The sequence below is a fragment of the Hylobates moloch genome, unplaced genomic scaffold (genome assembly GCF_009828535.3).
Source record: "Hylobates moloch isolate HMO894 unplaced genomic scaffold, HMol_V3 SCAFFOLD_1, whole genome shotgun sequence".
Classification (NCBI taxonomy): Eukaryota; Metazoa; Chordata; class Mammalia; order Primates; family Hylobatidae; genus Hylobates; species Hylobates moloch.
Window position 1 is genome coordinate 5,773,723 of NW_026652276.1, and position 27,130 is coordinate 5,800,852.

The following is a 27,130-nucleotide window of genomic DNA, read 5'->3' on the forward strand; positions in this document are numbered from 1 at the left end:
ATGATTGCTAAGTCTTGGTACACACTCGTGATTATTTACTAAGAATAGATTCCCGGAAGTAGAAGTTCTAAGTGAAAGGATATGTACTGGATATGTACCTTTTTCCCCACCTAGAGAGAGGGTCTTGCTCTGTTGCCCAGGCTGGAGTAGTGCAATCATAGCTCACTGCAGCCTCCATCTCCTGGGCTCAAGTGGTCCTCCCACCACAGCCTCCTGAGTAGCTGGAACTACAGGTGTAAGCCATGCACCTGGCTATTTAAAAATTTTTTTGTAGAGATGATGGTCTCCCTATGTTGCCCAGGCTGGTCTCGAACTCCTTGCCTCAAGTGATCCTCCCACCTTAGCCTCCCAAAGCACTAGGAGTACAGGCATGAACCATCGTGTCTGGCTGATATGTACAGTTTTTGAGGCTTATTTATTAAGTATGAATTTAATATTACGGTTAAAGCAAAAATTGATCAATTTCAGAGGACAGTTAAAATAAGCTTGATTTTTGTGTAAGAATTCTTCATAAATTGAAACATCTCGTCAAATTGCTATGAAACAATATATCACTTGCTACATACTAATAAACTATAATGTATTAATTACAACTGTCTAATTAGCATCTTGCGTTATTGAATTTTACTTCCCTTTGGTTAGATACCCAAGTATTCAAAATATGTTTAAACAGTTTACACTGGCATCTGGAATGCACGTGTGTGATCACACACACACACATACAAAGGGATGTGCCTCTGTCTATCTGTGTACCTGTATCATTTCTGTGGTTGGTTGGTTTGTCCGTCTAGCTATGCCTATACCTGTATCAGCTCTCAATTATCCACTGGCAGGTAAAATACTATGAAGCTGGTGGTCACCTGGGCCTGTGTTGTTGCCCTCCCGCTACTCCTTGTGGACAGTATTTCATGTTTTATGCCCTCACACCTGTTCAACCCACGCCCATGATGACCAGCTGGAGTCGGCCACCTTCGGTTGCTCAACACGTCCTCCTCCCAAGGGAGCAATTCCCCGGAGCACAGGCGCCTAGTGAGGGCCAAGGGGCAGCATTCTAAGGCTGGTGTGTGCATGAGCTGAGACACGAGTAGGGAGGAGCCTGGCAAGGTATGGAATGGGAAAGGCTGCCACCATCCCAGATCTTCCTGAATTAGGTGGAGGTGGCAGGGGCTCAGAGTCTGCTGTGAAAGACTGATTTCTCCATGAAGGCGGGAATCTGTGCCTCTCTGTTCGGTAACACATCCCGCCTCCCCGCCTTCCTTCTCCGAATGAGCTGCCCACGCTTGGAGGATGCTGCGTGCTGTTGCTCCCCATTGAGGCGGCCCCAAAGCCGCCTGTGCTCATTTCAGGAGGCACATCATGGATGCATGTGGACGTGACCCAGTAAAGCCAGGGTGTATGGAATGAAAGGCAGTGGTTCTCCCCACCTTGGGTATAAAACATCTTTTAAAAAGGGAAGCAAATTACATTATAATAATAATGACTGTGGTCTGGTTTACCCTGGTTAAAGAGGGTAATAAAATGAGACACTTTATCTTTCTGAAAGACAGACTCTCTTTTTAGTGACAAAGCTGCACATAAATCATAGGCAGAAATTTCTTCAAATGGTTACAAATGAAACTGCAGATCGGTGGGTAACGTCCTTTCTCTTAGTTTCTAGTTGATCATAGTCTGAAATATCAAAATGCTCTCCAAAAGTCTAAAATGTCCCAGCAAAGAGGTTAAAGACAATCAAACATTAAAATAATGAAACTGAAGCAATCCTTGACGGGAAAAAGGACTTTTGTAGAAGGAACATCACTGGGCAGTAGCCTAGAGAACGCAGGTTAAGCCAGGCGCAGTAGCTCATGCCTGTAATCCCAGCACTCTGGGCATCTGAGGCAGGTGGATCGCTTGAGCCCAAGAGTTTGAGACCAGCCTGGGCAACATGATGAAACCCTGCCTCCACAAAGAATATATATTAAATAAATATACAAATAAATAAGCAAGCAAGCAAGCCAGGCATGGTGGCACATGCCTGTAGTCCCGGCAACTCAGGAGGCTGAGGTGGGAGGATTGCTTGAGCTTGGAGGTTGCAGAGAGCTGAGATTCTGCCACTGTACTCCAGCCTAGGTGACAGAGAGAGACTCTCTCCAAAGAAAAAAAAAGAGAGAGAAAAATACAGGTTAAAATATTTTTTCTTTTCTAGCTAAATAACTACAAAAAACAAATTGCCTCTAATTATTTTTTTAATATAGAAACATTTGGGGGTGGCGTTTTCTGGTGAGAACCAGAAAACCTGCTAGACAAATTTTAAAAGAGCTGCAACACCACCTCTAATTATTGAATAAAAAGGCTTTATCAGTTTAGATAACAGAAACTTTATCTCCCAAACTCCCTGCACGCCCATATAGACCCATCTACTTTTCATTTATGTCCCTAACAAGAGACGGTTTTCCAACTTGATGTCAATTTGAATTCTGGGCATTTATGAGAACAGCGCATCTTTTAAGTCCGTCTCTCTTTTTCTGAGTGTATTCTGTCCAAAACAAAAATAAATGTGGACCCAGAAGCCACAAAAGTCCAAAAGATTCCCTCCGGTATTGGCTGACAGAGTGAAGATTTAACCTTGGCTCTCCTGCCAGGGAAGCATGGTCAGGCTGGAATACTCACGTATGATGGTATAGACACAAAGTGTTTCTGATTGTTTTAGTTATTGAGCTTTCTGCTCACAAAGAATAGCTAGGTCCTGTCATTCACACCAGTCCTCTATTTTCCCTCCCTGGGGCATTACTTGGGGCCCGCATTCCCCCTGAGCAGCCGCAGCCTTGGTTTTGGGCAGCCTGGGTGGGGCCTTACCTTGTTCTTGCTGCTCTCGCACGACTGCAGGCTGGCCAGGATCTGGCTCTCGATGGCTTGGACCCAGGCGTCCCGCTCCTCATACGTCGTGGCTTCAAAGTGCCACGTTTGGCCAGTGAGGGACACAATGATAAACTCAAAATTTTCTTCTTGTTCTGAAACACAGAGTGTGGGATGAAGAGTTTAGCTTTCATGAGACAGCAGTCCCCCTGCTGGCCCTTTGTCATAGAAGTGCCTTTGGGTTCAGCTGCCCCTGCACAGGCCGGTGACGCGCACGGCACTGGACAACCACAGCAGCGGAGATCTGAATCCATGCACCTCCCAACACTCCAGATGTGGTTTCTAAGGCCAGCATGGCTTAGCCAGGTTTCAATCAAGGCTCAGGGGACAAGGCCAGATGAAATCGACCAGTGATGTCAGCGTCTCTGTGTGGTGCACACACAAAGCAACTCAGGAGAATACTGTGTAACTCATGGCTGAACATCCTTATCTGTGGGATGAAAATTAAGTTAGGGCCGCTAATCTCCGGACGCAGGGTTAATTTCTATCTAAGCACTTGCGTAGATCCACAGACACTCCATGGAAAGAGGAACGCGGGAAGGTTCTGTTCTTTTATGGCAGAGGACCTGTTACCGTGGGAGAGGCATTAATTCCCACGTTTTCAGATGGGGAGAGTGCATGGGATCCCGCGCGCCTTAGGAGGATCTCAGCTGAGACGGGCCCCAGACTTGGTAGCTACTCTGGGGCCATGTCTGCAATGGGAAGAGAGGAACTTGGGGGTACACCCTGCGACCCTACCTGCCACATCTAAGTCTTTGGGCAAGTTCCTTGACTCCCTTGAGGTTCATTTTTTCTAACCCATAAAATGAAGGAAAAGGGCACCAACTGTCTAGTGCTTTTCTGCTAGTTCCACGAAGTATACAGACCCATGCGGACTTGGGGCCTGGTCCATGGGAGACACTCCACAGATTCACGCCGGCCTCTGTTCATTATTCCTGTCCCCACTCCCAGCCCCCAAGTCCACACCCAAAGAGGAGGCACCACCGGCAAAAAACATAACTAATTGCAGACAACCACGAAGAACTGTTTTTGAGATGGGGTCCCACTTTGTTGTCCAAGCTGGAGTGCCGTGGTGCGATCACAGCTCACTGCATCTTCCACCTCCCAGGCTCAAGTGAGCCTCCTGCCTTCGCCTCCTGAGTAGCTCGGACTGCAGGTGCGTACCATCACACCTGGCCAATTGTTACACATTTTTTGTACAGATGGTGTCTCCCTAGGCTGGTCTCAAACTCCTGATCTCAAGTGATCCTCACTCCTTGGCCTCCCAAAGTGCTGAGTGACAAGTGTGAGCCACTGCACCAGACCTTCATTAAGAAATCTTCACCTGGGTTTTTAGATGCAATGTCTCATTTGACTCAATGTTTCCGGGCCCTGGCCTGTAAACTAGCTGCATTATAATCCCCTGGCCAGTAACTATTATTGGTACTGACTTTCATCTACCTGCGTGCCAACCACTTTACTTATCTCCGTCACCAGCCCCTGGCCATTGGGCTGGCTCATGTCTACTGCAGGGACCTTTGATCTTCCGGACTCTTGGTCCCTCTAGCCCAGCTTCGAAGCACGGCTTACTGCCCTCACTTAGGCTGGCTCTCCCAGGCCCTTCCTCATGACGCGCCGGCAGCCTGGGACATGAGGACGTGCCACCCCACTCACCCTTTCCCCACTCTTTTCTGGCTAGGTGCACATGCAGCCCCCTTTGTGGCTGAGAGAGATCCCTTCCACCTGTGCAGCCCACTGATACTGCCAAGTCCCACTCCCAGGGGTGTGGGCACAGTACCCAGCCAGAGAGGGCCCATGGCCTCCACCAGCCCCTCAAAGGTCTGTGACTCCCCTAGTAGCTGACAGCTACTGTGCCCCGGGCATATTCTGGGGGCTGCAGGGAAGTGCCGTGGTGAACGTGCTGAGCGGAGGTCAGGCCTGAGGCCCTGGCTGGTTAGCCCCCTTGGGGTGTCAGCACTGAGGCCCACCCCGTCCGTGAAGGAGAGTGATGCGGGCTGGAGTGGGAGGGGAGAGAAAACTCTTTGGAGGAGTCCTCAGCTGGCCCACACGGTATGTGGGTGTCTTTTGTACTCTCAGTCACCCTGGTTCCCGATTTCTGGAGAGCTGGTGACAAGAGGTCAGGATGGGAGGGTCTGGTCACTCAGGAATTTTTTTTTTTTTTTTGAGACGGAGTCTCGCTCTGTCGCCCAGGTTGGAGTGCAGTGGCACGATCTCGGCTCACTGTAAGCTCCGCCTCCCGGGTTCACGCCATTCTCCCGCCTCAGCCTCTCTGAGTAGCTGGGACTACAGGCGCCCGCCACCACGCCCGGCTAATTTTTTGCACTTTTAGTAGAGACGGGGTTTCACCGTGGTCTCGATCTCCTGACCTCGTGATTCGCCTAGCCTCGGCCTCCCAAAGTGCTGGGATTACAAGCGTGAGCCACCGCGCCTGGCCAGGAATTTTATCCCAATCTACTGGGCTCTTGAATTTGGAGAACAAATGACCCCCCCACCCCCGCCACCTGTGTAATTATGAAGCAAACACTCCACCTGCTGTGGAAAGAGGGGTGGGGGAGGAAGGTAGAGGTCAGGGTGTCTGCAGGTCATGCCTTCAATAATGACCTTAAACACTCAGGGACTTGGAGTTTTCATTGTAACTGTAACTTTCACATAGGTTTCACCATGGCTGACTTAAAATGATATCGTGCAATTACTGGCTGAGCCATTGCATCTGTGGGTCTTGGTCCAGCTTCTTGATCCATGGGCTTTTACGTCCTAGTACTATGATTTACAACCTTTTCCATACAGATTCTCATAGGATAGTGCCCCAATTCATGTATTTTATGCCAAACTCTCCTAGTGAACGGATAGGTAAGGTAAGAAAAAACTACATAACTTGCAGTTAGATCATAAGGAAAACTTGGTAATTCATGGGTGGGATGGGACAATTTTTCATTAGGAGATCAACTCAACAGGCTCACACTTTGTTTAATCTGTGAAATTCAAATGCATGTATCAAAGCTCCCTCTGATAAGCGTTTATTGGATCTTCTAGTGAAAAAAATTACAACCATTAGCTTCCCGGTTAAATTCCTGCACAACTGATCCCTCGTAAAGCTTTCCTGTTCAAATGTCTGGCTCTAGCCAGTCATGAACTACAGTCACTGGCACTAAGGCCAAGAGCTGAGCTTGTATTACACTGTATGGGTACAGGGCTCGGTCACTGTGGTCCTCAGCTGCCCTCCCCCACGTGCTAGACACTGGGCTGGGTGGATGGGATTCCAGCATGCAGGAGAAGCCTGTGCCCTCTAAACGTGTCCACGTGGTGAGGACGGGCACACACGCAGGCAGATGACTAAACACAAAGTGATAAAAACAATGGAAATCTGAATGAAGCTCCATGGGAACGTCTCTATTTTTTGCCTCATCCCAACGCAGTAGCTGCTATCTGGTATCTTGCACTGTAATACTCAGTATCTCATGCAAAGACAAAACTTGCAAATTGAATTGCTAAAGCACAGTTTGGCTCTGCCCGATTAATTATGTAAACAAAATTTACCTATGCATGCAAACTCTACTTAGGGGAACAAATATATGTAAGTGTTCACAGGAAAATCAGAACCCATTTCGAGCTAATTTCTAAATGTGCTCCCTACAGTGGCTGTTCTATGGCTTCATCACTCACTCAATCTATTTATTTATTTTTTGAGACAGAGTTTTGCTCTTGTCGTCCAGGCTGGAGTGCAATGGCATGATCTCAGCTCACTGCAACCTCCCCCTCCCAGGTTCAAGCGATTCTCCTGCCTCAGCCTCCCGAGAAGATAGGATTACAGGTATGTGCTACCACATCCGGCTAATTTTGTATTTTTGGTGGAGACAGGGTTTCACCATGTTGGCCAGGCTGGTCTTGAACTCCTGACTTCAGGTGATCAGCCCACCTTAGCCTCCCCAAATGCTGGGATTACAGGCATAAGTCACTGCACCTGGCCGATCACTCACTTTAAAAAATCTATCCCACCACCTGTCTTCTCCTTATACTGGACACAAGAAAGTTCCCTTGTCTAGTATCTTCTATGTCAATCAACATTTCTGTCCCTCCTTTCAGCTCGGTCCTCTCCTCCCCCGTCTCTCTGCGTCCTTTACCTGGTCCCCTCATACCTTCTTGCGGACCTGGATTTGGCATGGTTTCCTCACTCTCTCGCAAACTTGATGTCCCCCTTCTATAGACCTCCTGCCCTCACTTCCTGATCTCACTCCATCCTTGAGAGAGATCATCACCTCTTTTCTTCATCCTTCACTCACACAATCTGCAAAGCAGACACGCTCACACGTGCATCCAGCTCTTTACCACCCTCTCTTTTCTAATAATGCTTCGCCATCATCCACCCGATTGAAACCTCACTCTATAAGATTACAGATGAAGGAACAGCCAGGGGCCATGGGCTGTGCTCAGTCTTCTTTCTCACTGACCCCCCACTTTCTGGAGCACCTGACATTGCTGATGGGCACCACCATCTTGCAATATTTTCCCCCTTGGTCTTCTGAGATGCTTGATCACCCTGAAGCCTCACCCAGATGTGAGCAAGGCTTTTATCAGGGTGAATGAAAGAGATGTGAACAGAGTTATATGGATTCACAGCTAAGGGGTACTAAGTAGCATAAACTAGCAGAAGGTCTGCAGTGGTCAACCATGGAACTTTTACCTCTGTCTTGCCTCATTCAATATTCAATGTTTTATCAGTGACTTGGATAAAGACATATAAAGTCTGCTTATCAAATTTTGAAAGCAAAGAGTTTTGGGGGATAGCAGATAAACTAGGGTTTTATCCCCATCCCCAGGGTCTAAAAAGAGAAGGATCTCTGAGCTGAACTGACAAGTCAAATGGTCAAATGCATGACTAGAATTCCTTCCCTTGGACCCCAACAGCAAGTGAGGTTTGGGGGAAGATTTTGCTTCCCAACTATAAGTGTGAAAAGGCTGAAGGACTGCAGTGAACGGCAAGCCCCGAACGAGGCTTCCAGTGAAAGTGAAGGCTGTGAGTGTGTCATCCACAATGGTGGGGAGGTGGTCCTGTCTCCATCACTCAGAGTGGTAACCAGCAGGCACTGCAGAGAGAGCCCAAGGCCAGGGACTGCTCACTGGGGACTCTGAGCACAGGGGACTTCTGTCTGATGGAAGAGGGATGACACCTGTTTCAGGTGCCCTGGAGTCAACCCAGGACAGAAAAAAATGACGGAGACCCTGCAAGTGGAAGATTCTGTCCCCCTCACAACTATCCATAGATGGAGCTTGTGCGTTCTGTTCCCTTGGGGGTTTCAGGCCCTTGAATGTGGCCCTTTCAGAGGAGACTGGTGGGAATTCAGCATCTCATAGATGATTGGGAGGGCCCTTGCAACTCTGAGATCCTATGGGAGTGATGCAAGATAGCTGAGAACTATCTTGCATCTGTGTTCTCAATAAAGGCAGCTTTGAGCAGCTGCAGAGAATCCTGTGTTGAGATCTCCAAGGATGGCTCCAGGCTCCTGGAGAAGGATCTGCGATCAGCTAGCAATATCTACCCCAGGGCAAGCAGGGGTGCCCGTGGCGTGCCTGCCATCTTCTCACTGTGCAACTATAGTTCTCTTTCCAGCTTTCTGATCACTGCTTCTCTTTCTCCTCCGTGGTTCCTCTGCATGTGGCCTTTAGTGAAGGCAAACTTCAAGTTTAGTTAATATTCCTCCTTCCTCCTCCCTCCTTCTTAGGGGTTCCTTTCCTTCCGAAGCTTAGAGAGTCACTTCCTACAGACATGTACAATTCTCATATATATATCTCCAATTCATATATCTACTCGGTTTTGGATTTAAAATGCCTATGGATGTTTCTCAAATACTTTGTCCTCATATCAAATTTAACATGCATCACATAGATTTGCTAGAATTTTCAAATGCTCCTCTTGGGGCTCTGTTTTTTTTTTTTTTGAGACGGAGTCTTGCTCTGTTGCCCAGGCTGGAGTGCAGTGGTGCGATCTTGGCTCACTGCAAGCTCCGCCTCCCGGGTTCACGCCATTCTCCTGCCTCAGCCTCCCGAGTAGCTGGGACTACAGGCACCTGCCATCATGCCCGGCTAATTTTTTGTATTTTTAGTAGAGACGGGGTTTCACCGTGTTAGCTAGGATGGTCTCGATCTCCTGACCTTGTGATCCACCAGCCTCAGCCTCCCAAAGTGCTGGGATTACAGGCGTGAGCCACGGCACCCGGCCTGGGGTTCTGTATTTCTGTTAATGATTACAATGCTATTCTAATCATAAAATCTCAAAATCACCTGGATTCCTCCCTCTCCCTCTTCCCACTTTCATCTCATCAGTCACAGCCCTGCTTAGCAATATCTGCCAATCTGTACCCTTCCACTTCCTTCTACTTTCAGCCCTTGCCTGACTGTGAAATTGGTTCTGGCCCAGCTTTAACACTTCCCTGAGTTTACTGTGTAAGAAGTTTGTGCTGTGGCTCCCCTCTCCAACACTTAAGCACTTCTCCCTTGTTCCTGGGGCCTTGCTTCCCTTCCAAGCTGATTGCATCACAACACAGTAGTCCACAGTGAGGCATGATTTCAAGAGGACCCTCCTTCTCCTTCCCCAAATCAAATACACGAGCTGAAACTAGAATTGTGAGCCTAAAGTGCTAAAAACCTGCAAAAGTGAAGGCTACCCTGAGAGGCAAACACCTTTGGTAGCACAACAGATAAGGTCCTAAGATAGGAAACATAAACCCAGGGTCCAGCACCTGGCAATCCTGCAAGGAAAGGAGCCAGGAGGCCCCAGGTCTCAGAGCTCCCTTGGCTTCTGGTATCTTCTCTACAGGAAAGCTTCCCATGGACGGAGACCAACTACATCTGAACTCAAAACCAGAGATCACCCAACACACTGCAAACAAGACAGCAGATTTAGATCCAAAGTATTACTGATACAGGCCGGGCACGGTGGCTCACCTAAGGTGTCAGGAGTTCAAGACCAGCCTGGTCAACATGGTGAGACCCCATCTCTAGAGACAGATTGCTCTTAAACAAATATCAAGACGGATCACAGACTTCTTAAGAGTAACAGTGAGAGTCGCAAGATAGTGGAATAATATCCTCAGGAGAAAATAACAGTGTAGACTTGAGATTCAGATAAACTCTCTCTCAAGAACAAGAGTGAAATATAGGCCAGGTGCAGGGGATCACATCTGCCAACTCAGCACTTTGGGACGTGAGGTGGCAGAATCACTTGAGCCCAGGAGTTCAAGACTGGTCTGGGCAACACAGTGAGACCTCACCTCTACAAAAAATTTGAAAATCAGCCAGGCATGGTGGCTTGCACCTGTAGTCCCAGCTACTTGGGAGGCTGAGGTGGGAGGATCACTTGAGCCTGGGAGATGGAGGCTGCAGTGAGCTGTGATCACACCAATGTACTCTAGCCTGGGTGACAGAGTGAGACCCTATGAAAGAAAAAACAAAAGAAAAGAGCAGAGAAGAAAAGAAAGGAAGAGAAAAGAAAGGGAAAGAGAAAAGAAAAAGAAGGAAAGAACAAAATATATTTTTCTGCAAAAAAACCCAAAAGTGCTTATTACCAATAGACGTCCACTAGGGAAATTACTAAATGATATACTTTAGGGCCAGGCACAGTGGCTCACGCCTGTAATCCCAACACTTTGGGAGGCCGAGGCAGGTGGATCATCTGAGGTCAGGAGTTCAAGACCTGTCTGGCCAACATGGCAAAACCCTGTCTCTACTAAAATACAAACAAAAACAAAAACAAAAAAAAAGGCTGGGTGTGGTGGCACACACCTGTAATACCAGCTACTCAGGAGGCTGAGGCAGGATAATCACTTGAACCTGGGAGGCGGAGGTTGCAGTGAGCCGAGATCACGCCACTGCACTCCAGCCTGGGTGACAAGGAAAGACTTCAACTCAAAAAAGGAAAAAAAAAAAAAAAAGATGTATTTCAAAGATCCTAGAAGGCAGGTTTGTGAAAGACAGGTTGGTGAGCGAATGAACTGATAAATATGTAAACAAAAAAAAATCTAAATAAAAACAATACTGACTGTGACTGCTAATGACAATGTCTACCATGGGAAAAGTCAAAATGCTGGAGAACGTGAGAGTAGTGGTGAGGACGTGGGAGTTACAACGTCACAGGGGCCTTGTACTGCTCTAATGGGGGAGGTAAGGACTCACTTCACATGTTGGTAAGTAAATTAAGTCCACGTGGTAAACCTCTGCAAGAAAATAAGTAGAATGTGCAATTTCTCAACCAGAAGAAAGAAAAAAATTAATAAGAGAAAGAAGCATGATTAAAACTTCTTAGCCAATGAGGAATAGAAGAGAACTCTGTTCCCTTGGACAGAGATAATCCATCCCTAAACCCCACAATGTCACTAATCCTAAGGGTGAGATGTCAGAAACGTACCTTTGAACACTCAGTTAAAGGATGCTCAAGACAAGGACACCCGCTGTAACTGCTTTTTTTCATCCCTGCTACCCGGTGTAGTAAGACAAAAGTAAGGAAATAAAAGACTGAGAGATGGGAAAGGAAGATAAAGACATTCACAAGGTATATGACTGTCTTCACAGAAAACCCCAAATCACCTACAAATTATTAAAAATCATAACGGCAGTTGGCAAATGGGCAAGATATAAGATGAATATAGAAATATTAATTAATTGCATTTCTGTAAACTAGCAAACAAAAATCGTATTTAAGCATGCCTTCACAAATAATAGACATATATTTCTACCTCTGAGGTAGGAAAGTAGAGATACAAAGACTTGTGAATGAGCTAAATACTTCCCTAAAAGTAAGAACATAAAGGACCACTTGGTATCCACAGCCACGCAGAAGAGGTGGTAGAGAGAAGGCTTTACACTTTGCCTGGAGGTGACGGATTAGCCAGAGTCTGAGGGTGGCCTGCTCAGGTTCAGGCCTCCTCTCCTGGAGAATGAAACCCTGGCTAATTGGCTAATTACCATGAAACACCAACAAGGCCCAACAGAGTGAAGAGGAAACAGATGCAAGACACCCCGTGACCCAGGCTGATGGGCACCAGCTTCAGGTAAAGGCATGGATTGGGAAGGTCAGCCCCATGATAGGCCCTGCTGACCCTGGAAAGCACAGCTAAGCTTCGCATCCTAACTAAGAACCAACTGTGCAACCCCAGACTCACTTAAGATATTCTTTTTTTCGAGGGGGAGTCCTGTGCAATAACTCTAAACCTGGAAAAGCACAGGATTATACAAATAATGAAGAAATAAAGACACGAATTGCAATCCCCAGGACCAACAGCTCTGTGATAAAGTGTGGTGAGCAGGAACCTGTGCCATCTCTTTGATCCTTGGGTATGGTCTGTCTCTGACATGTATGAAGCATACACAAAGGCCCAGTGATCACAGGGCAGGTCTGAACGCCAACCTTTTCTGTGTGAGTAGCGGTTCACCATGTAGTGAGATGCCGATGAACAGCTCTTTGGGGTTTCTGTTCTGTTTTGACTGGATGGTTCAGCCTAGCCCTGGAGAAGCAGAAGATGGCCTCCTCTGTTTCATCAATGCGGGGTCCAGCACCAGCTCCCAAATCAAGAGGCAATGGTGCTGCTGACCCTGGGCTGGCCTCTCCCAGGCAGGCTGTGCTGATGGGGACCGGGGCTGAACTGTGATGCAAACATCTGGGACACCTGGAGGGGAGAGGCTCAGTCTGCCCTGGGGGAGGCAGGGCAGAGGTGGGAGATGGAACCCTACATGCTCAGAGCAGAAGTGGGCCCCGGCAGGGGGACTACCCTGTGTCTTCTTTTGGATTTTCAGGCCCTGAAATTTATGACAAGGGTCTGAACAGCTGGACCTTGCTTCCTGAGGAAGGATTAACATCTGAGCACAGAGCCTAATTAAGGCCACTCTACACCAACACTGCCGAGTGGAATCCAGCTATGCTAGGCCCATGTGTTTCCCAGGATCCTGTCTTTAGGTGGCTTTATTTTTTATTTTGAGGCAGGGTAATAGTAATAGGTAATACCCATACGTAATTACCATAGGTAATAGGTAATACCCATACGTAGAGTTTCAGATCTAATTTATATCTGCCATATGACTTTTCTCTGCCTCCCAAGATTAAAAAAATAAGCACAAGGATTACAGAGCAACTGCATAGTCATGTTACAACTTCCAGGAAGAAATCTGTTTATCCATAACAAATCTACTGCATAGAATAATAAATATAGAAAATAATACCACTGGGCTCCAATTCTGTCAGGCACAACGCCAGGACTTTACAGCCATTACTGCGTGTAATCATTTTCCTCTCTTAAAGTGGCAGTACTCTTCCTCCAGTTCCTAAAAACAAATTAACATTTAAAGAAAGGAGCTCTCCTTGGGAATCAAAGATGGTGTAGGGGCCGGAAGGGTCTCCCAGTGGCTTTCCGTTATCTTCTCCTGTTCTTCATGCCAAGAGAACAAGATGGTTGGGCCTTTTGAAAACAGTTTCCCCAGAAATCCCTCAACAGCTTGTCTTACTGTCCTTCTTTTTCTTAATTTTTATTTTTTTCTGAGATGCAGTCTCGCTCTGTCGCCCAGGCTGGAGTGCAATGGCACGATCTCAGCTCACTGCAACCTCTTCCTCCCAGGTTCAAGTGATTCTCCTGCCTCAGCCTCCCGCGTAGCTGGGATTGCAGGTGCCTGGCACCACGCCCAGCTAATTTTTGTATTTTTAGTAGAGCTGAGGTTTCGCCATGTTGGCCAGGCTGGTCTCGAACTTCTGGCCTCAGATGATGTGCCCGCCTTGGCCTCCCAAAGTGCTGGGATTACAGACATGAGCCACCGTGCCTGGCCTGTCATACCTCTTTCTAACTGATGTCCGGTCACACCATCAGGTCAGTCTGGTAAATGCTGGGGGACACGGTACACAGAGATGTGGTCCTCTGGGCCTTCCACGTGCCACCTGCCGGGTGTCTGGTTCCCTGGCCAGCACAGGGAGCAGGGATGGCCCCATCTATGTTGGCCAACTGGGGCACGTGATGTCCCTGGCCACTCTGATCAGTCCTGGTGGGGGCACATGATCAAGCGTCCTCCAGGGTTGCACATCTGAGTTGTGTCCATAGAGTGCCTTCCCCTCTTATCTGGGACCTGTCAGGACATGGCCCACAAGTGCAGGTGCAGGTGCCTCTGCCCTCTCCATGGGAAGGAAAACTTCTGCTATCAGGCCACTCCCTGTGGACAGGTACGAATGCTGCCGCCCAGCAGAGTGAAGCCAGGCATGGGAGGTGACAGGGAGCCTGGTGCCTTTGAGGTCCCTGAAGCTCCTGCCTGTCCTACAGTTAGTTACATAAGACATCCATCCATCCATCCATCCATCCACCCACCCACCCATCCATCCATCCATCCATCCCTCCCTCTCTCCATCCATCCATCCATCCATCCATCCATCCATCCATCCATCCATCCATCCATCCACCCACCCACCCACCCACCCATCCAAGAAGGAGTCTCCCTCTGTCGCTCAGGCTGGAGTGCAGTGGCACCATCTCAGCTCACTGCAACCTCTGCCTCCGGGGTTCAAGTGATTCTCCTGCCTCAGCCTCCTGAGTAGCTGGGATTACAGGTGTGAGCCACCATGCCCAGCGTCTCCTTTTTTAAAAACTGGATTTCTGGTGTTACTAAACCTAGTTCTGACTAATCTAGTAGAGAAGACCTATCCTGGTGGTGATCTCCTATGTGCTGCTCTGGTGACTTTATTAGGTCAACACCTAGCAAATCTCAAGATTTAATCCGTGTTTAGTCCGTGTTTACAATTCAGTGGCATTGCAGTGACTGTTTAGACTCATTATGTAAAGAGTGAATAGATTTTTGGACCCAAGTGTTTTCCCTTCTGTGTGGAGAGAACAGGAACATGCTCCTTCTAAGGTTCAAAGAAGAATTTTTAGCAGATGATAGAGCCTTATTCAAATCACCGACAGCCCCAAAGGGCTGCAGCACATTACGAAGTGACACGGTGATGACATTTGACTTATGAGCAACTAGATTAAAAATGATCAAAACAGTAATTGGCAGTGTGAGGCCCATCAGTCAGAGACAGAGCCAAGCATTACTCTCCGCTGCCACCCTCACTTCAAACGTGCAGAACGAGCATGTGCCTGTTAGGATGCCCTGTTCCGAGCTTTCATTTTTAGTGGTGTCATTTCACTAACACAAACTACCTATTGGTGACAATTGCAGTGGCTTCTATTTCATTCACTGTAAAAACAGACTTCAGGTTGTAGAAGCTCCTGATGGTGTACCTATTAAAAGCATGTTGAAGTTTCAGATACACACACAGACAGCAAAATTAATCCCCTTGCTCCTGAAAAATCAAGATGCCACCACACCCCAAAGCCTGAAGTAACAGACGGTGTACTGTTTCCCAGTGTGACATTCCAGGACTTAGCTGTTTAATAAAGTTTTGTGATTGGGCTCACAGGGATTTAAACAGTTTTCTGTGTTTAACGGTTAGCTGTGGAAAGGTCCACTATAATAGTATTTTAGCACCATGAACCTGTCGAAATCAACCTGCCCAATTATTCCAAACGACATTAATAACACCAGATATTACACTAATTGTGTCCAGTTTCTATGCAGACGAGGCCCCATGGGGCTAATTTTGCCTCCTTAGGGGCAAGAAACTCAGCCATCAGACTGATTTCACAAGGAATCCCTCCTCATTACAGGAATCCGGGCTGTCAAACTTTTTTTTTCTTAAAGGTTAATGGGCCAATCCGTCATCAATTATTTTTTTGCGGAATTCTAGCAGACAAAGGGTTAAAGGGCTAAAAGCAGCTGAAAACCGTTTCACATTTGGAAGTTGCTTTCAACAGGAGGCATCTGACAAGGATGCATGGGGGAGAAGTGGGTGCGAGGGGAGGGAAGGAGGGAGGCACAGAGGCACACACAGGTCTCAGGGAAAGGGTCTGGGGAAGAGGACAACTGCACTGTGCTTTTGCAAAGGCCAAGAGGACCTGGATCTGTGTCCCGAGCTACGACGCGAAATGCCTCAAAGCTGTTGACGGGGCCGGGCGCAGTGGCTCATGCCTATAATCCTAACACTTTGGGAGGCCGAGGTGGGTGGATTGCCTGAGCTCAGGAGTTCGAGATCAGCCTGGGCAACGTAGTGAAACCCCATCTCTACTAAAATATAAATTAGAAAAATTAGCTGGGCGTGGTGGTGTGTGCCTGTAGTCCCGGCTACTTGGGAGGCTGAGGCAGGAGAACTGCTTGAACCCGGGAGGCGGAGGTTGTAGTGAGCCAAGATCACACCACTGCACTCCAGCCTGGGTGACAAAGTGAGACTGTCTCCAAAAACAAACAAACAAACAAACAAACAAAAAAAAACTACTGATGGGTGCAGGTGCGATGCCGAGATTTGTTTCTCTTCTGAATAGAAAAGGGCTCAAGGAGGATGCAGAAGTCAGTTACTCCAAGTTCTTCAATGACCGGATGAGAATCTGGGTCCTGGGGAGAGAGGAGGTTTTCCCAGGGTGCCCTACAGCCTGAAATCCAGGCTCCTGAGGCCCATCCAGTGTTCTATCCACAAGGCTAAGCATCCTTTGTGACACATTTAATGACAAACCCGTGATGAAAATGAAATGGGATATCACAACGGTGCAGAGATGACATGCTCAGCGTGGGGGATGGGCATATTTGCTGCACGAAGACCCCAGCATCTACCAAGCCCAAAGGCCTCCAGACAGCACCACCGAAAAATGACGGGACAATACAATAGCCAAGGCCTGAGCAGAAAATAACCACCTTCTCCACTCTTGACCTTGGTGAAAGACGTGGGACTTCTGTTTTAGGACACACCACAAAGCCCTGGTGAACACAATACCACCGATGCTTACCTTCTGCCAAGGCTTTTTTCTTTTTCCCCTATTAACAAGTGAGTTTTCGCTATGGGTTCTCCCAGTTTCTGTCCGAACTGGAGCTCCAACTTTGGGGTTCTCTCTCCTGGAACCTACGTCCCACTCTGCCATCAACGGACTGGTGCCCATGAGCAGCCCACTTCATCTTTCTGATCTCAGCTTTATCTGCAAGGGAGGTGCCAGGCTGGACCTGGGATGACAAAGGGAAGCTCTCTCTCCTTTTCTTTTAAAAACAGACATTCCTAACTGTTCCTGAAGAGGCTGGTGCAGCCCCAGAATTCCTCTTCACACAGTTCTCCAGGTAGCCACTGTCAATGCAACGGGGTTGGAAACTCAGATGGAATGTACTCGCTACCTTGCGGTCTCTCTCCCTCTACCATGACCCACACCCTAAGAGGCAATGTGTGGCAATGTCACGCACGTACCCGGGCTTTAATGCTATTTTTCCTCATACACTTTGTAAAATCCTCCAGTATTTCTGTTTTAAAAGCATCTGTTAAATAGGCATGTGACTTAGATATTTTACCCAATTATGACAAAAAGCGCACACACTAAGATGTCAGCCAAAACACAGTATTAAAAACTCAGTTTTTATTTTCAAATTTTCTCCCATTTTTGTGGGAAAAGAATGATGTGAAAAGAAAGCCTGCTGTGTGGGTGCGGTGGCTCAAGCCTGTAATCCTAACAGTTTGAGAGGCCTGGGGGGAGGATCACTTAAGGGGAGGAGTTCGGGAGCAGCCTGAACAACATGGCAAAACCCCGTCTCTACTAAAAATACAAAAAGTAGTTGGGCGTGGTGGCGGGTGCCTATAATCCCAGCTACTCAGGAGGCTGAGGCATGAGAATCACTTGAACCCTGGAGGTGGAGGCTGCAGTGAGTGGAGACTGTGCTACTGCACTCCAGCCTGGGCAACAGAGTGAGACTCTCTGTCCAAAAATAAAAGACAAAGAAAGCAGGCAAGCCTGGAGAATATGGACCAGGGTTGTACAGAACCAAAAAACCTACAGAAAATAACACATAAAGCCCACCCCTTACTATACTTGAGAAATTATTATTAATTTTAAACAAAAACAAAAGATCATTATAAACACACGCAGTTCACGGTTCTCAGGTAATTATTTTTGGAAACTGAATTTGGTCAATATCTTTGTCTAGCCAAGAGAGTCCAACAGAGGTGTTGTCCTGTGGCTTAATTTAGAAGAGTGTGATTAATTCTGTGAAGAAGCAAATCCCCACAGGTCAATTACGAGGTTAGGAATGTTTAACTACTAAATATTACCACGGGAAGGTTCTCATGACACACAAAGGATGTTTTTGTTTTTCAAACACATTATAAAGAGCTGGGATAGCAGTTCAAGGGCCATGTGTAAAGAAACTCCATTTGAAAGCTTTGGCTTAGCTGTAGGGTGCCACATGTGCCTTTTTTTTTTTTTTTTGAGACAGGGTCTCTGTTGACCAGACCGGAGTGCAGTGGCTTCATCTCAGCTCACTGCAACCTCCACCTCCTGGGCTCAAGCGCTTCTCCCACCTCAGCCTCCCGAGTAGCTGGGACTACAGGCGTGCGCCACCACGCCTGGCTAATTTTTGTATTTTTTGTAGAGAAGAGGTTTCACCATGTTGCCCAGGCTGGTCTCGAACTCCTTAACTCGCACAACTCGCCCACCTCAGCCTCCCAAAGTGATGGGATTAGAGGTGTGAGTCACCATGTCTGGCCCATGCATGTCTTAAATTAAGAAGACTCCAAAACAAAGCTCTTGGGGAAAAAAGAAATAGTTATCTGACCGCAAATTGAGAACATCTTGCGATACGGCAGGGGCGAGTGTTGCTGTATCCCTTGTACTTTCTCTGTCCCAGACGCCCTGTGAAAGCTGCAGGCCCAAGCGCTCAGTTTAGAAAGAGAAAGCAACGATAGGCACGTGCCGTGATTTATCTCGTTACTAAGCGGTAACTGTTTGTTACTCATCCTGACACACTCCCCACTTTGCAGAGGTCCCCTCGGGCTCCTAATTATAGGAATAAGTGAGCAAGGCCATGTTGGGCAGGCCTAGGGTGGGTTCCTCTGCAAGAGTCCAGCATGGCCATCAGGAGACCTGGCCTCCCCGGGCTTACCGGGAACCTTCAGCGGCACCCTCCACTGTCCACAGTGGGGGCTTCCTCTCCTAGGTGCTGCTCAGCGCTGAGGTGATACCCAAGACTGTCATCCTTTCAAAAGGAGGGGGCTAGAAAAATGAGCAATCTTGCTTCCCTTCCCCAAACGTCAATTCTAGTTACTCCCCGTGCAAGGGTTTCCTAAATCTGAAGTTATCTGCATTAGCTTTTCCCGTGCAAGGGTTTCCCAAATCTGAAGTTATCTGTATTAGTTTTTTTTTTTTTTTTTTTTTTTTTTGAGACAGTCTTGCTCTGTCGCCCAGGTTGGAGTGTAGCAGCACGATCTTGGCTCACTGCAACCTCTGCCTCCCTGGTTCAAGAGATTCTTGTGCCTCAGCCTCCAGAGTAGCTAGGATTACAGGCATGCACCACCGCACCCAGCTCATTTTTGTATTTTTAGTAGAGACGGGGTTTCACCACGTTGACCAGGCTGGTCTCAAATGCCTGACCTCAAGTGATCCGCCCACCTTGACCTCCCAAAGTGCTGGGATTATAGGCTTGAGCCACCGTGCCCGGCCTACCTGCATTAGTTCTTAGTTGGTGCTGCTCATCACTGAGGAGGGCTAGCTTTGGCCAGCTCTGCTCTGCACCGATACATTAAAAAGGCCTACTGAATAGTCCACAGATACTCTTCATGGAGTCTTTGGGTCATTTTTCTACTAAATAAGTCTGTATAGCAATTTAATAGCAGCCACGGTGGCCAGCTTCCCCATGTGCCCAGCTCTGTGGGAAGCGCTTCATAGGCTTCACTTCATTTCTTCTTCAATTACCCTTCAAGGTAGGTTTTATTGTCTCCATGTGAGAGGAAGAAAAGAACAGAGAGGAAGGACAGACCCAGGAAAGCATCCCAAGTCACACAGCTGGGAAGCGGCAGAGAGGGGATGAGACCCAGGTGTGTGTGACTCCACAGCTCATGCTTTTAGACACATTTCTACAACTGACGATTCTTCTCAGATGACAGCAAATGGAAGCAGGTGGGTAGGTTTAAAAGACTAGAAAACAGATTAAGTTTCATTTCTAAATTCCCCCCTGTGCTTCATGGGCAACGCTTCTTTTCAAATCTCTGTTCCTGGCTACATAAACAACGTTCAAGCACTGCAATTTTCTTTGAAAACAGAATCTGGATGCTTGAGTACTGGGGCTTCTGGTCCTAGGCAAGGACCAATGCAGGGGCCATGTTCCACGTCTCTAGATATGTTAGCTTGCTGACTCCTCCCCACAACCCTGTGCAGTGGGCGTCATCACCCCAGTTTATAGGTGGGGAAACTGAGGTACAGAGAAGACACATCAAGAACCCAAGGTTAGAGCTACGAAGTGGGGATGGGGGACTGAACCAAGACCACCTGAGTTAAGATTTGGGCTTGAGTCTGGTGCCCATGCCTGCCTCGTACAAACAAGAGCAGTGATTCAGTGTGAAAGAGAACCCCATCTGAGCCTGGAGAATGCTCACTGCAGAGAGCAGGTTCTGGAAGGCAGCCTCACACAGTGGGAACCTGCATGGGGCACTGGGGAGACTGCCGGGGCATTTGGCGGGGGCCTTGATTAGACATTGCAGTGAGTCCTTCAGGAAACACACAACACAATGGGTCACAGATTGTCAGGCAGGGCTGCCTTCTTCCTCTGCCGGAGATGACGATGACAGCTATCTGCAGATCTGTGGATCATCTAGTCCCCTCCACTGGTCCTGGTCCCAAAAGAATCCTCGGCACACACCTCACACGCAAGCCTAAGGGCACTGCAGGCTCTGTACTGAGCCCTGTCCAGGTGCAGGCTGCTGCCTCCACCCGGAATTCCAGCCCCGTCTCCCTGACAGCTCCTGGGGATCACGCCCGCCCTTCTCCCAGGCTTGGTTTCTTCTTTTATAAAACAAGGAGGAAAAGATCTCCCTCTGCTAGGGGTGCACGACAGGATGCAGGAAAACTGCTCAGCGCTGAGGATGCGGTCGCTGTGGTTCCTGTCCCATCCCGCAGGCCGTGATACCTGTCCTGACCCCTAAATCAAATGTAGTTCCCCTCTCCACTAAGCCCCCAGAGCATCCAGGGCCTCTTCCCTCCTTCTGCATGAGATCCTTTGTGCAGCCTCCTAGACTGACAGTGAGCTCCCTGAGGGCAGTGGGCGGGTGCACCCTTACCCTCTCCATTGCCCCAGCACCCAGCGCAGACAATGGCGCATCCCTGCAGGGACCCGAGAGTAGGGAACAAGGAGGCACGCCTACCTCACACTCAGCAAGACCATCATTCTCAGATATGGGCCTGTAATTTGTTTAACTGTGAATGAGTTGGAAGTCAAAGAACTGTGACCAAGAAAATGAGTGGTAGAGGGAATGGCCCACAAGTTAGGCCTGCTCACATCTGCTCAGAGAAACAGTGACCATCTGGGCTGTTCAGTGGAGAAGGCAGGTGCGGGTCTGACTGCAGGCCTGAGGCTCGAAGCTGTATCTGTGATGAAATCTCCAAAAGGAGGTTTGCTGTTTCCCCATGGCCATGCCTATGCTTGGAATCGCAGCATCAGGGAGACTGGGTTCCAGCGATCTGGCCCACTGTGGTGAACAGAAGTACCCAAAGCAGAGGTTTCCCAGGCCTGTTGCTGGGGCGAGCTCTAAATCCACAGAAATGGGCCTTCATAGAAGGGCTCAAATCGGGACTTTAGGCCAGTACTGAATCTGGCTAACACTTGGATGCAAGCGTCATCACCTGTGTGAAGAGGCCTATCTTAAGTATTCATTCTGCTGCCAGGGAATGGGCTTGGCACCCCAAGAAATGCCCCCTTGTTTCCTAACACCTCTCTCCTTTATCTATTTAGGTACTGGAAGTACTTTTCTTCTGCAAAAACAGAGCGCTTAAACGCTCTTGAAGGAGCCCATGTGTTCACCCGACTCACAGCGGATGATAACGTCATCTGTTTAGCTGCATGGGGCAGGTGAGGCCTGGAGACGGGTCCAGGTGTTGTGCAATTCTGCCCTGCGGTGCAGCAGAGGCCTCCCTCCCGAGTTTCCTCCTGCACAACGCCCACTCTTCGGCCACTTGGTCCTCTTTGTTCTTTCTCCAATATATTTCATTTACTTTAGAGTTGAACATTTGTGAGTCTAGCCTCAGTCATCTGGTATTTAGATCTCTTTCTCCCTTGGGCTGGGAGACAGCAGTTAATTGGAGGATCATATCATTAAGACACCCTTCCATCCCACTTCACAGGCTCCGGACATGGAAAAGTTACAGCGGCATTCTGGCTGAAGAAAATTCAATTTCACCCATCTTGAGAAAGTTAATTGTTAAAAAGCAACAAAAGTTTGTACATCGGTGCAATCATATATATCCAAAGTTTCTATCTCGGTTTCAGCGTTAGCCATAATGGACAGACAAAAGATAAAATAATTTTGTTTTTTAATCTTGTCTGTGCGCTTCCTTTGTAAGTTTTGTTTTTATCCACTCCTCACATCCATCCACAAACTCCTTCCACGTGGATCCGTGAGCAGGTCCCAGAGTCAAGAGATCTGGGCACGCGTCCTGCCTCTGGAACATGTTAGCTTGTTCTGCAGAAAATCACTTATCAGAATCCCAATTTTCCCTCCGTAACATGATACCTACCTGGCAGGGGGCGTGTGAAGATTAAATGAGATAATGTGGTCCAGAGGCCGTAAGAGAGAGGACATAAAAGAAAAAGGGCTTCAGAGAGATCCTTAGACCCAAACCTTGGCTCTGCCTGTCTCTCCTAAACCCGGATCCCAAGGAAAGTCCCAGAACAGCTGAGTCCACTCCTGGCTCCTAGCGGGTGGTCTCCTCTGATTCCTGAAGCTCAAGTTCTCCCTCTAGACACAGGAAACTCTAGTGTCCCCCTTACTTGGGTGGTGTTTTTTGGGTACCTTTGAGTAAATCACTCAAGTGGACCACTTTAAAAGATACTCCACTTGGGGATGGATCTTTTTAATGTAACACTCAAGACGTGAGGTTAAAACAAAAGTTAAAATGTTCAGGATACAAATTTTCATGAAGGGTCACTTTACAAAGAGTGAATATGTGATAACTTCATACATCAAAAGGCTGTAAATCAGAAAGGAATTTGATAATTATTTTATATAATTTTATAAATTCTGTAATGTATTTTTTTTTTTTTTTGAGATGGAGTCTCGCTCTGTCATCCAGCTGCAGTGCAGTGGAGTGATCTTGGCTCACTGCAACCTCCGCCTCCTGGGTTCAACTGATTCTCCTGCCTCAGCCTCCTGAGTAGCTGGGATTATAGGTGCCTGCCACTATGCTCGGGTAACTTTTTTTTAATTTTTAGTAGAGATGGAGGTTTCACCATGTTGGCCAGGCTGGTCTCAAACTCCTGACCTCAGGTGACCCACCCGTCTCAGCCTCCCAAAGTGCTGGGATTACAGGTATGAGCCACTGCGTCTGGCCTGAATTCTGTAATACATTATTAAAAACCATATAAAATGAGATTGTATGTGTACAGATGTTAATCTTAAACCCAAAGTAAATGAAGAATGCTGTCTTTTAATTGAAAATTCATACATGACCTTGAACACCAAACAGAAACTTACTATAACTGAGAAAAATGAGAGAAAATGTGAGGGACAATTGGATATGCAGTCACTATTTAATATCCCCAGGAATGCCTTTCATAGCTACTGACAGAGGGACCCCATGTTTGCAATGCTATCCAGTACTGACAGATTTCAGAGAGGAATCTGCACTCTCCACCCCTCCGAGGTGCTGGGCAGAGCAGATGCTGTGTATTACCTGAGAAGCTAAGGCTGAGAAGTTCGCACTGCTGCAAATCCTCACTCTTGGTTCTACTGGGTCCCGTGTCACCCACCAGTGTCTCCAGGAAGGCCCATCAGCAAGTCTCAGGGAACCATTTGCCCTCAAGGCTAAGGAGATATGTCCCCTTGCTGTCCCCCAATTTTCTATACAACTGCATTTGAAACCAGACTTCACAATTTTTTTTTTTTTAAAGGCTGGAAGTCAATAAACAAATTTGTTGCGACAAACCCACATGCATACAAAAAAAAAAAAAAAGCAAACCCAACATATTTCATAAGGACACAGGGAGGAGAAATGATATGCACGCTAAGTTGAAAAACATTTAAAAAATGGTGAAAAGAGTATATTAATACCCTTTTAAATGCAACAAAAATGATACTGAATGTGACCGTTTCTTAAATTCTATTCTTTTCCCTCTTTCATTTGGTTATTTCTTGAGTGCTCTGAAAGACGATACCAACGAGGCCAAGCTCCATTGGTATCTTAACAGACAACAATTTCCCCTTGAGAAATGAAAAAAAAAATTATGATTAAAAAATGGCTCTTTAACAAGCCATAGTGAAAATGTAGATTTGTTTTCCAGATTTCTTTCTCTTTTTTTTTCTGGCTGAGAGCAGGGCGTTCAGCGGCAAGACAGGAGTAATTGTGAAAGAAAGAAAAAAGAGGATGGTGATATAAATCAGCAAAGGTTAATGACCAGGATGTGAAGAGAGGGACTTGTTTACAGAAATAGCGTGCAATTTAAAATTTACAAGAGATTTAATGCCACTGCTTGGCAATCGCTAAAATCAACAGCCCAGAAAACAGTGACATTAAGAAAAATATTACAGTTATAATAATCCCCAAATAAGTCAATTAGTGTTAGGGCACGAGCTTGCGATTACTTGACCCATTTGGCTTGCACTTAAGTGAAAAAAAATTTCCCCCCATTATACCAAGATCGCTGGATTGTGACCTGCTTTGCATCGCACGTCCTATACCCCCGCCTCCCTTATGTGTGCTTGGGCTGATGGTGGTGGTTTTCCCTTGCCTGGCATCAAAATAATTCTGACCCTTGACATTTGTAATCATAAAAAAAAAGGCAATTTATAATTGTGTTGTTCAAATGAAGGTGGAGGAAAAATTCAATCTGCTATTATACAAAAGCAATGACGGCTGTCTTCGGTGAAAAAAGCAACGCAAGTCAATTTGTGAACTTTGGCACCAGACGACCTTTAGAAACACAACAAAATACTGAATTTACAAGCAATAGCAGCCCATGCAAATGGCCCGGGCCTGCTTGCCTGTGGATTAGAGCTGCAGAGAGCATTATGGAGAATGCTTCCACAAAACAAATTAAGACTGTTACTTAAATGTCACGGCACACTATTGTATTTGGCTACAGATCATTACACCTGATACTAACACTTTTAAAAACTGTAATAACTTGGGAAATATTACACTGAGAGCCCACATGTATAAAGGAAAAGAAAAAAGAGGAGAAAATAGGTTTCTGAAGTAATTTAAACATCACTACTCTACGACTGAAGGGAAAGGTCAAAATTTAAGTAAGCTGAAAGGAACATGAATGGTAAAATAAAACACACAAACAAAAAGATGAAAAGACCACAGGAATGACTCTGCAAACACAATAAGGGAGCATGCGGCTTTGGGCAAATTGCATTTCCATGCCTGTGTTGGAAAGGAAGGGGCGGGCAGGGGATGAGACGGGAAGAGGCAGGTGGAGGTGTGGGTGGGTGGAGGTGCGGAGGCGTTACCTTCGGTGTTGGTGCTGCTGCTGTATATATTTCGCAGGCTACCAACACGGTTTAGTTTCCATGCTTTGCGTTTGGCTGCATCCCGAGAGCAGAAAGGGGAGAGGGGAAAAAGAGAGAAAACAAAAAGGAAAAGAAAACAAATGAAAAGGGGAGAAAAAAAAAAAGGTCAAAGTAGCACGTGACGTTGCCTCCGAGCTGTCTGCGCGAAGCGGGTGGGTGCCATGGGGCTCCCTGGTCTGAGCCCTCTGACTCCCCCACGGTGAACAGAGGAACTCAGGAAGGGCGGAGCTGGAGCAGGGTCATCAGGTTTGCATCTAACGTCAAAGAAGTACCCACGCACAGAAGTCTACTTTGCCCTGCTGGGTTTCACACATGGCTACTCAAAACAGCACAAAAACTGGCCTCTGCGTTGAGAAATGATGACACCCTTTGAAGGAGCTATGATGCCAGTTGCCACAAGCCCTTTGATTCGACCAAGTATTAGGAGCATGTCAAATCAAGAGACCCTGGTTATGAGCAGTTCATGCCTGTGTGTTGCAGAAGGTAGGTTTTAAAACCAAGAGCTGTTAAAAGTGAAGTTGTCTTCCACAGACAGATTTTGATCCAGGCAATACCTACAGCAGCAAAACCCTAGTGCCATTCTGCTGTCCTGGAGGGAGGAGTCTATTCTCTTTGACACTTGGGGGAGTTGCGGCTTGAAATGGAGCTCCTAGGAACCAGAATAGCAAGTGCCACCTCAGGTTCTCAGGAGAAAAGACAAAACGCCAAGTCACTGACAGTGGGACGCTGGGTTCGGAAGAGAACCAATTTAACAAGGGCGCAGCAGGCCCACCACTCAGGTTGTGTTGAGTGCCTGGCTGGCTCACTGAGATGGGACCCCCACCCTCCAGAGACACATTCTCCACCCCCACCAGGCCCCTACTCTCCCAACCATCAACTCAGAAATGCTGACATCTGTGGCAGGGAAGACACTGACTTAAGGCGTTCTCTCTGCCCTTCAGGAGACATTTTATAAAAACCCAAGAGTTAAACAGGGTGGCTCAAGTCTTCAGGCAAATGCAGGGAAAGGCACGGCCCCAGGTCACAGGGCTAGAGGGCTTGGCCTGCCATGCAGGCAGGTGGAACGGAATGTTTAGTGGCGGTCACTGTCATTCACCTTGTGAAGAAGGGGTCTCACTGGACCGTCTGTCTCTCTCAACTTCCACAGGCAGGAAGAGAAACTAGCGCATGCTCCCACTGGGCTCTATGTGGCTGTTTGTTTAATGCAGGTGAGCAGCACTTATCTGGGACAGGCACGCCTTCACACTTCCAGAGGCAGGTCTTAAGCCTGCAAAGCAGGCAGCCAGGCTGGCCCTCTGGTTCCCAAGGTACGAGTTGGCCAACGGTCAGCTCCCTAATCAACCCCAACGTGTTCCTGACTTATGACAGGTTAACTCTTCTTGCCTGCTGTAGTGTTTGAGCCAAAATTCTCCATTTCGAACAGTACAGTTTAGGCTGTGGTTGTAGGTTCTGTGTGTGCACCAAGTTCTGGTGGCCAGAAAATGACCCAGGGTGATGATTAGGCCCCTGTGATGAGTTATGTTGCAGAAATGAATCTCAAGTGCTTCTAACTACACTGGATTTCTTTGTAGATACAACACAAAACATACGCGAGACACCTGAACCTTTAAGGAAGCAAATAAAATTCTGCAATAAAGC

At 47.4% G+C, this 27,130-nt stretch overlaps 1 protein-coding gene and 1 non-coding gene across 9 annotated transcripts in view; both read right to left on the minus strand.

Moving 5' to 3' along the window:
• AGAP1 (ArfGAP with GTPase domain, ankyrin repeat and PH domain 1) overlaps positions 1 to 27,130 on the minus strand; it is a 642,705-nt gene that overhangs the window by 91,528 nt on the left and 524,047 nt on the right. For 5 of the 8 annotated variants that reach the window (XM_032753651.2, XM_032753647.2, XM_032753635.2 and 2 more), the window contains 2 exons: positions 25,433 to 25,507; positions 2,836 to 2,990 (listed from right to left, as the gene is read on the minus strand). In XM_032753651.2, the coding sequence (XP_032609542.1) occupies positions 2,836 to 2,990; positions 25,433 to 25,507 (230 nt within the window). The remainder of the gene's footprint in view (positions 1 to 2,835; positions 2,991 to 25,432; positions 25,508 to 27,130) is intronic. The other 3 variants (XM_032753655.2, XM_032753653.2, XM_032753636.2) reach the window with 1 other exon arrangement.
• LOC116809869 (U7 small nuclear RNA) lies at positions 2,246 to 2,309 on the minus strand. The gene has a single exon (XR_004370039.1). It is a non-coding gene; the product is annotated as a U7 small nuclear RNA (small nuclear RNA).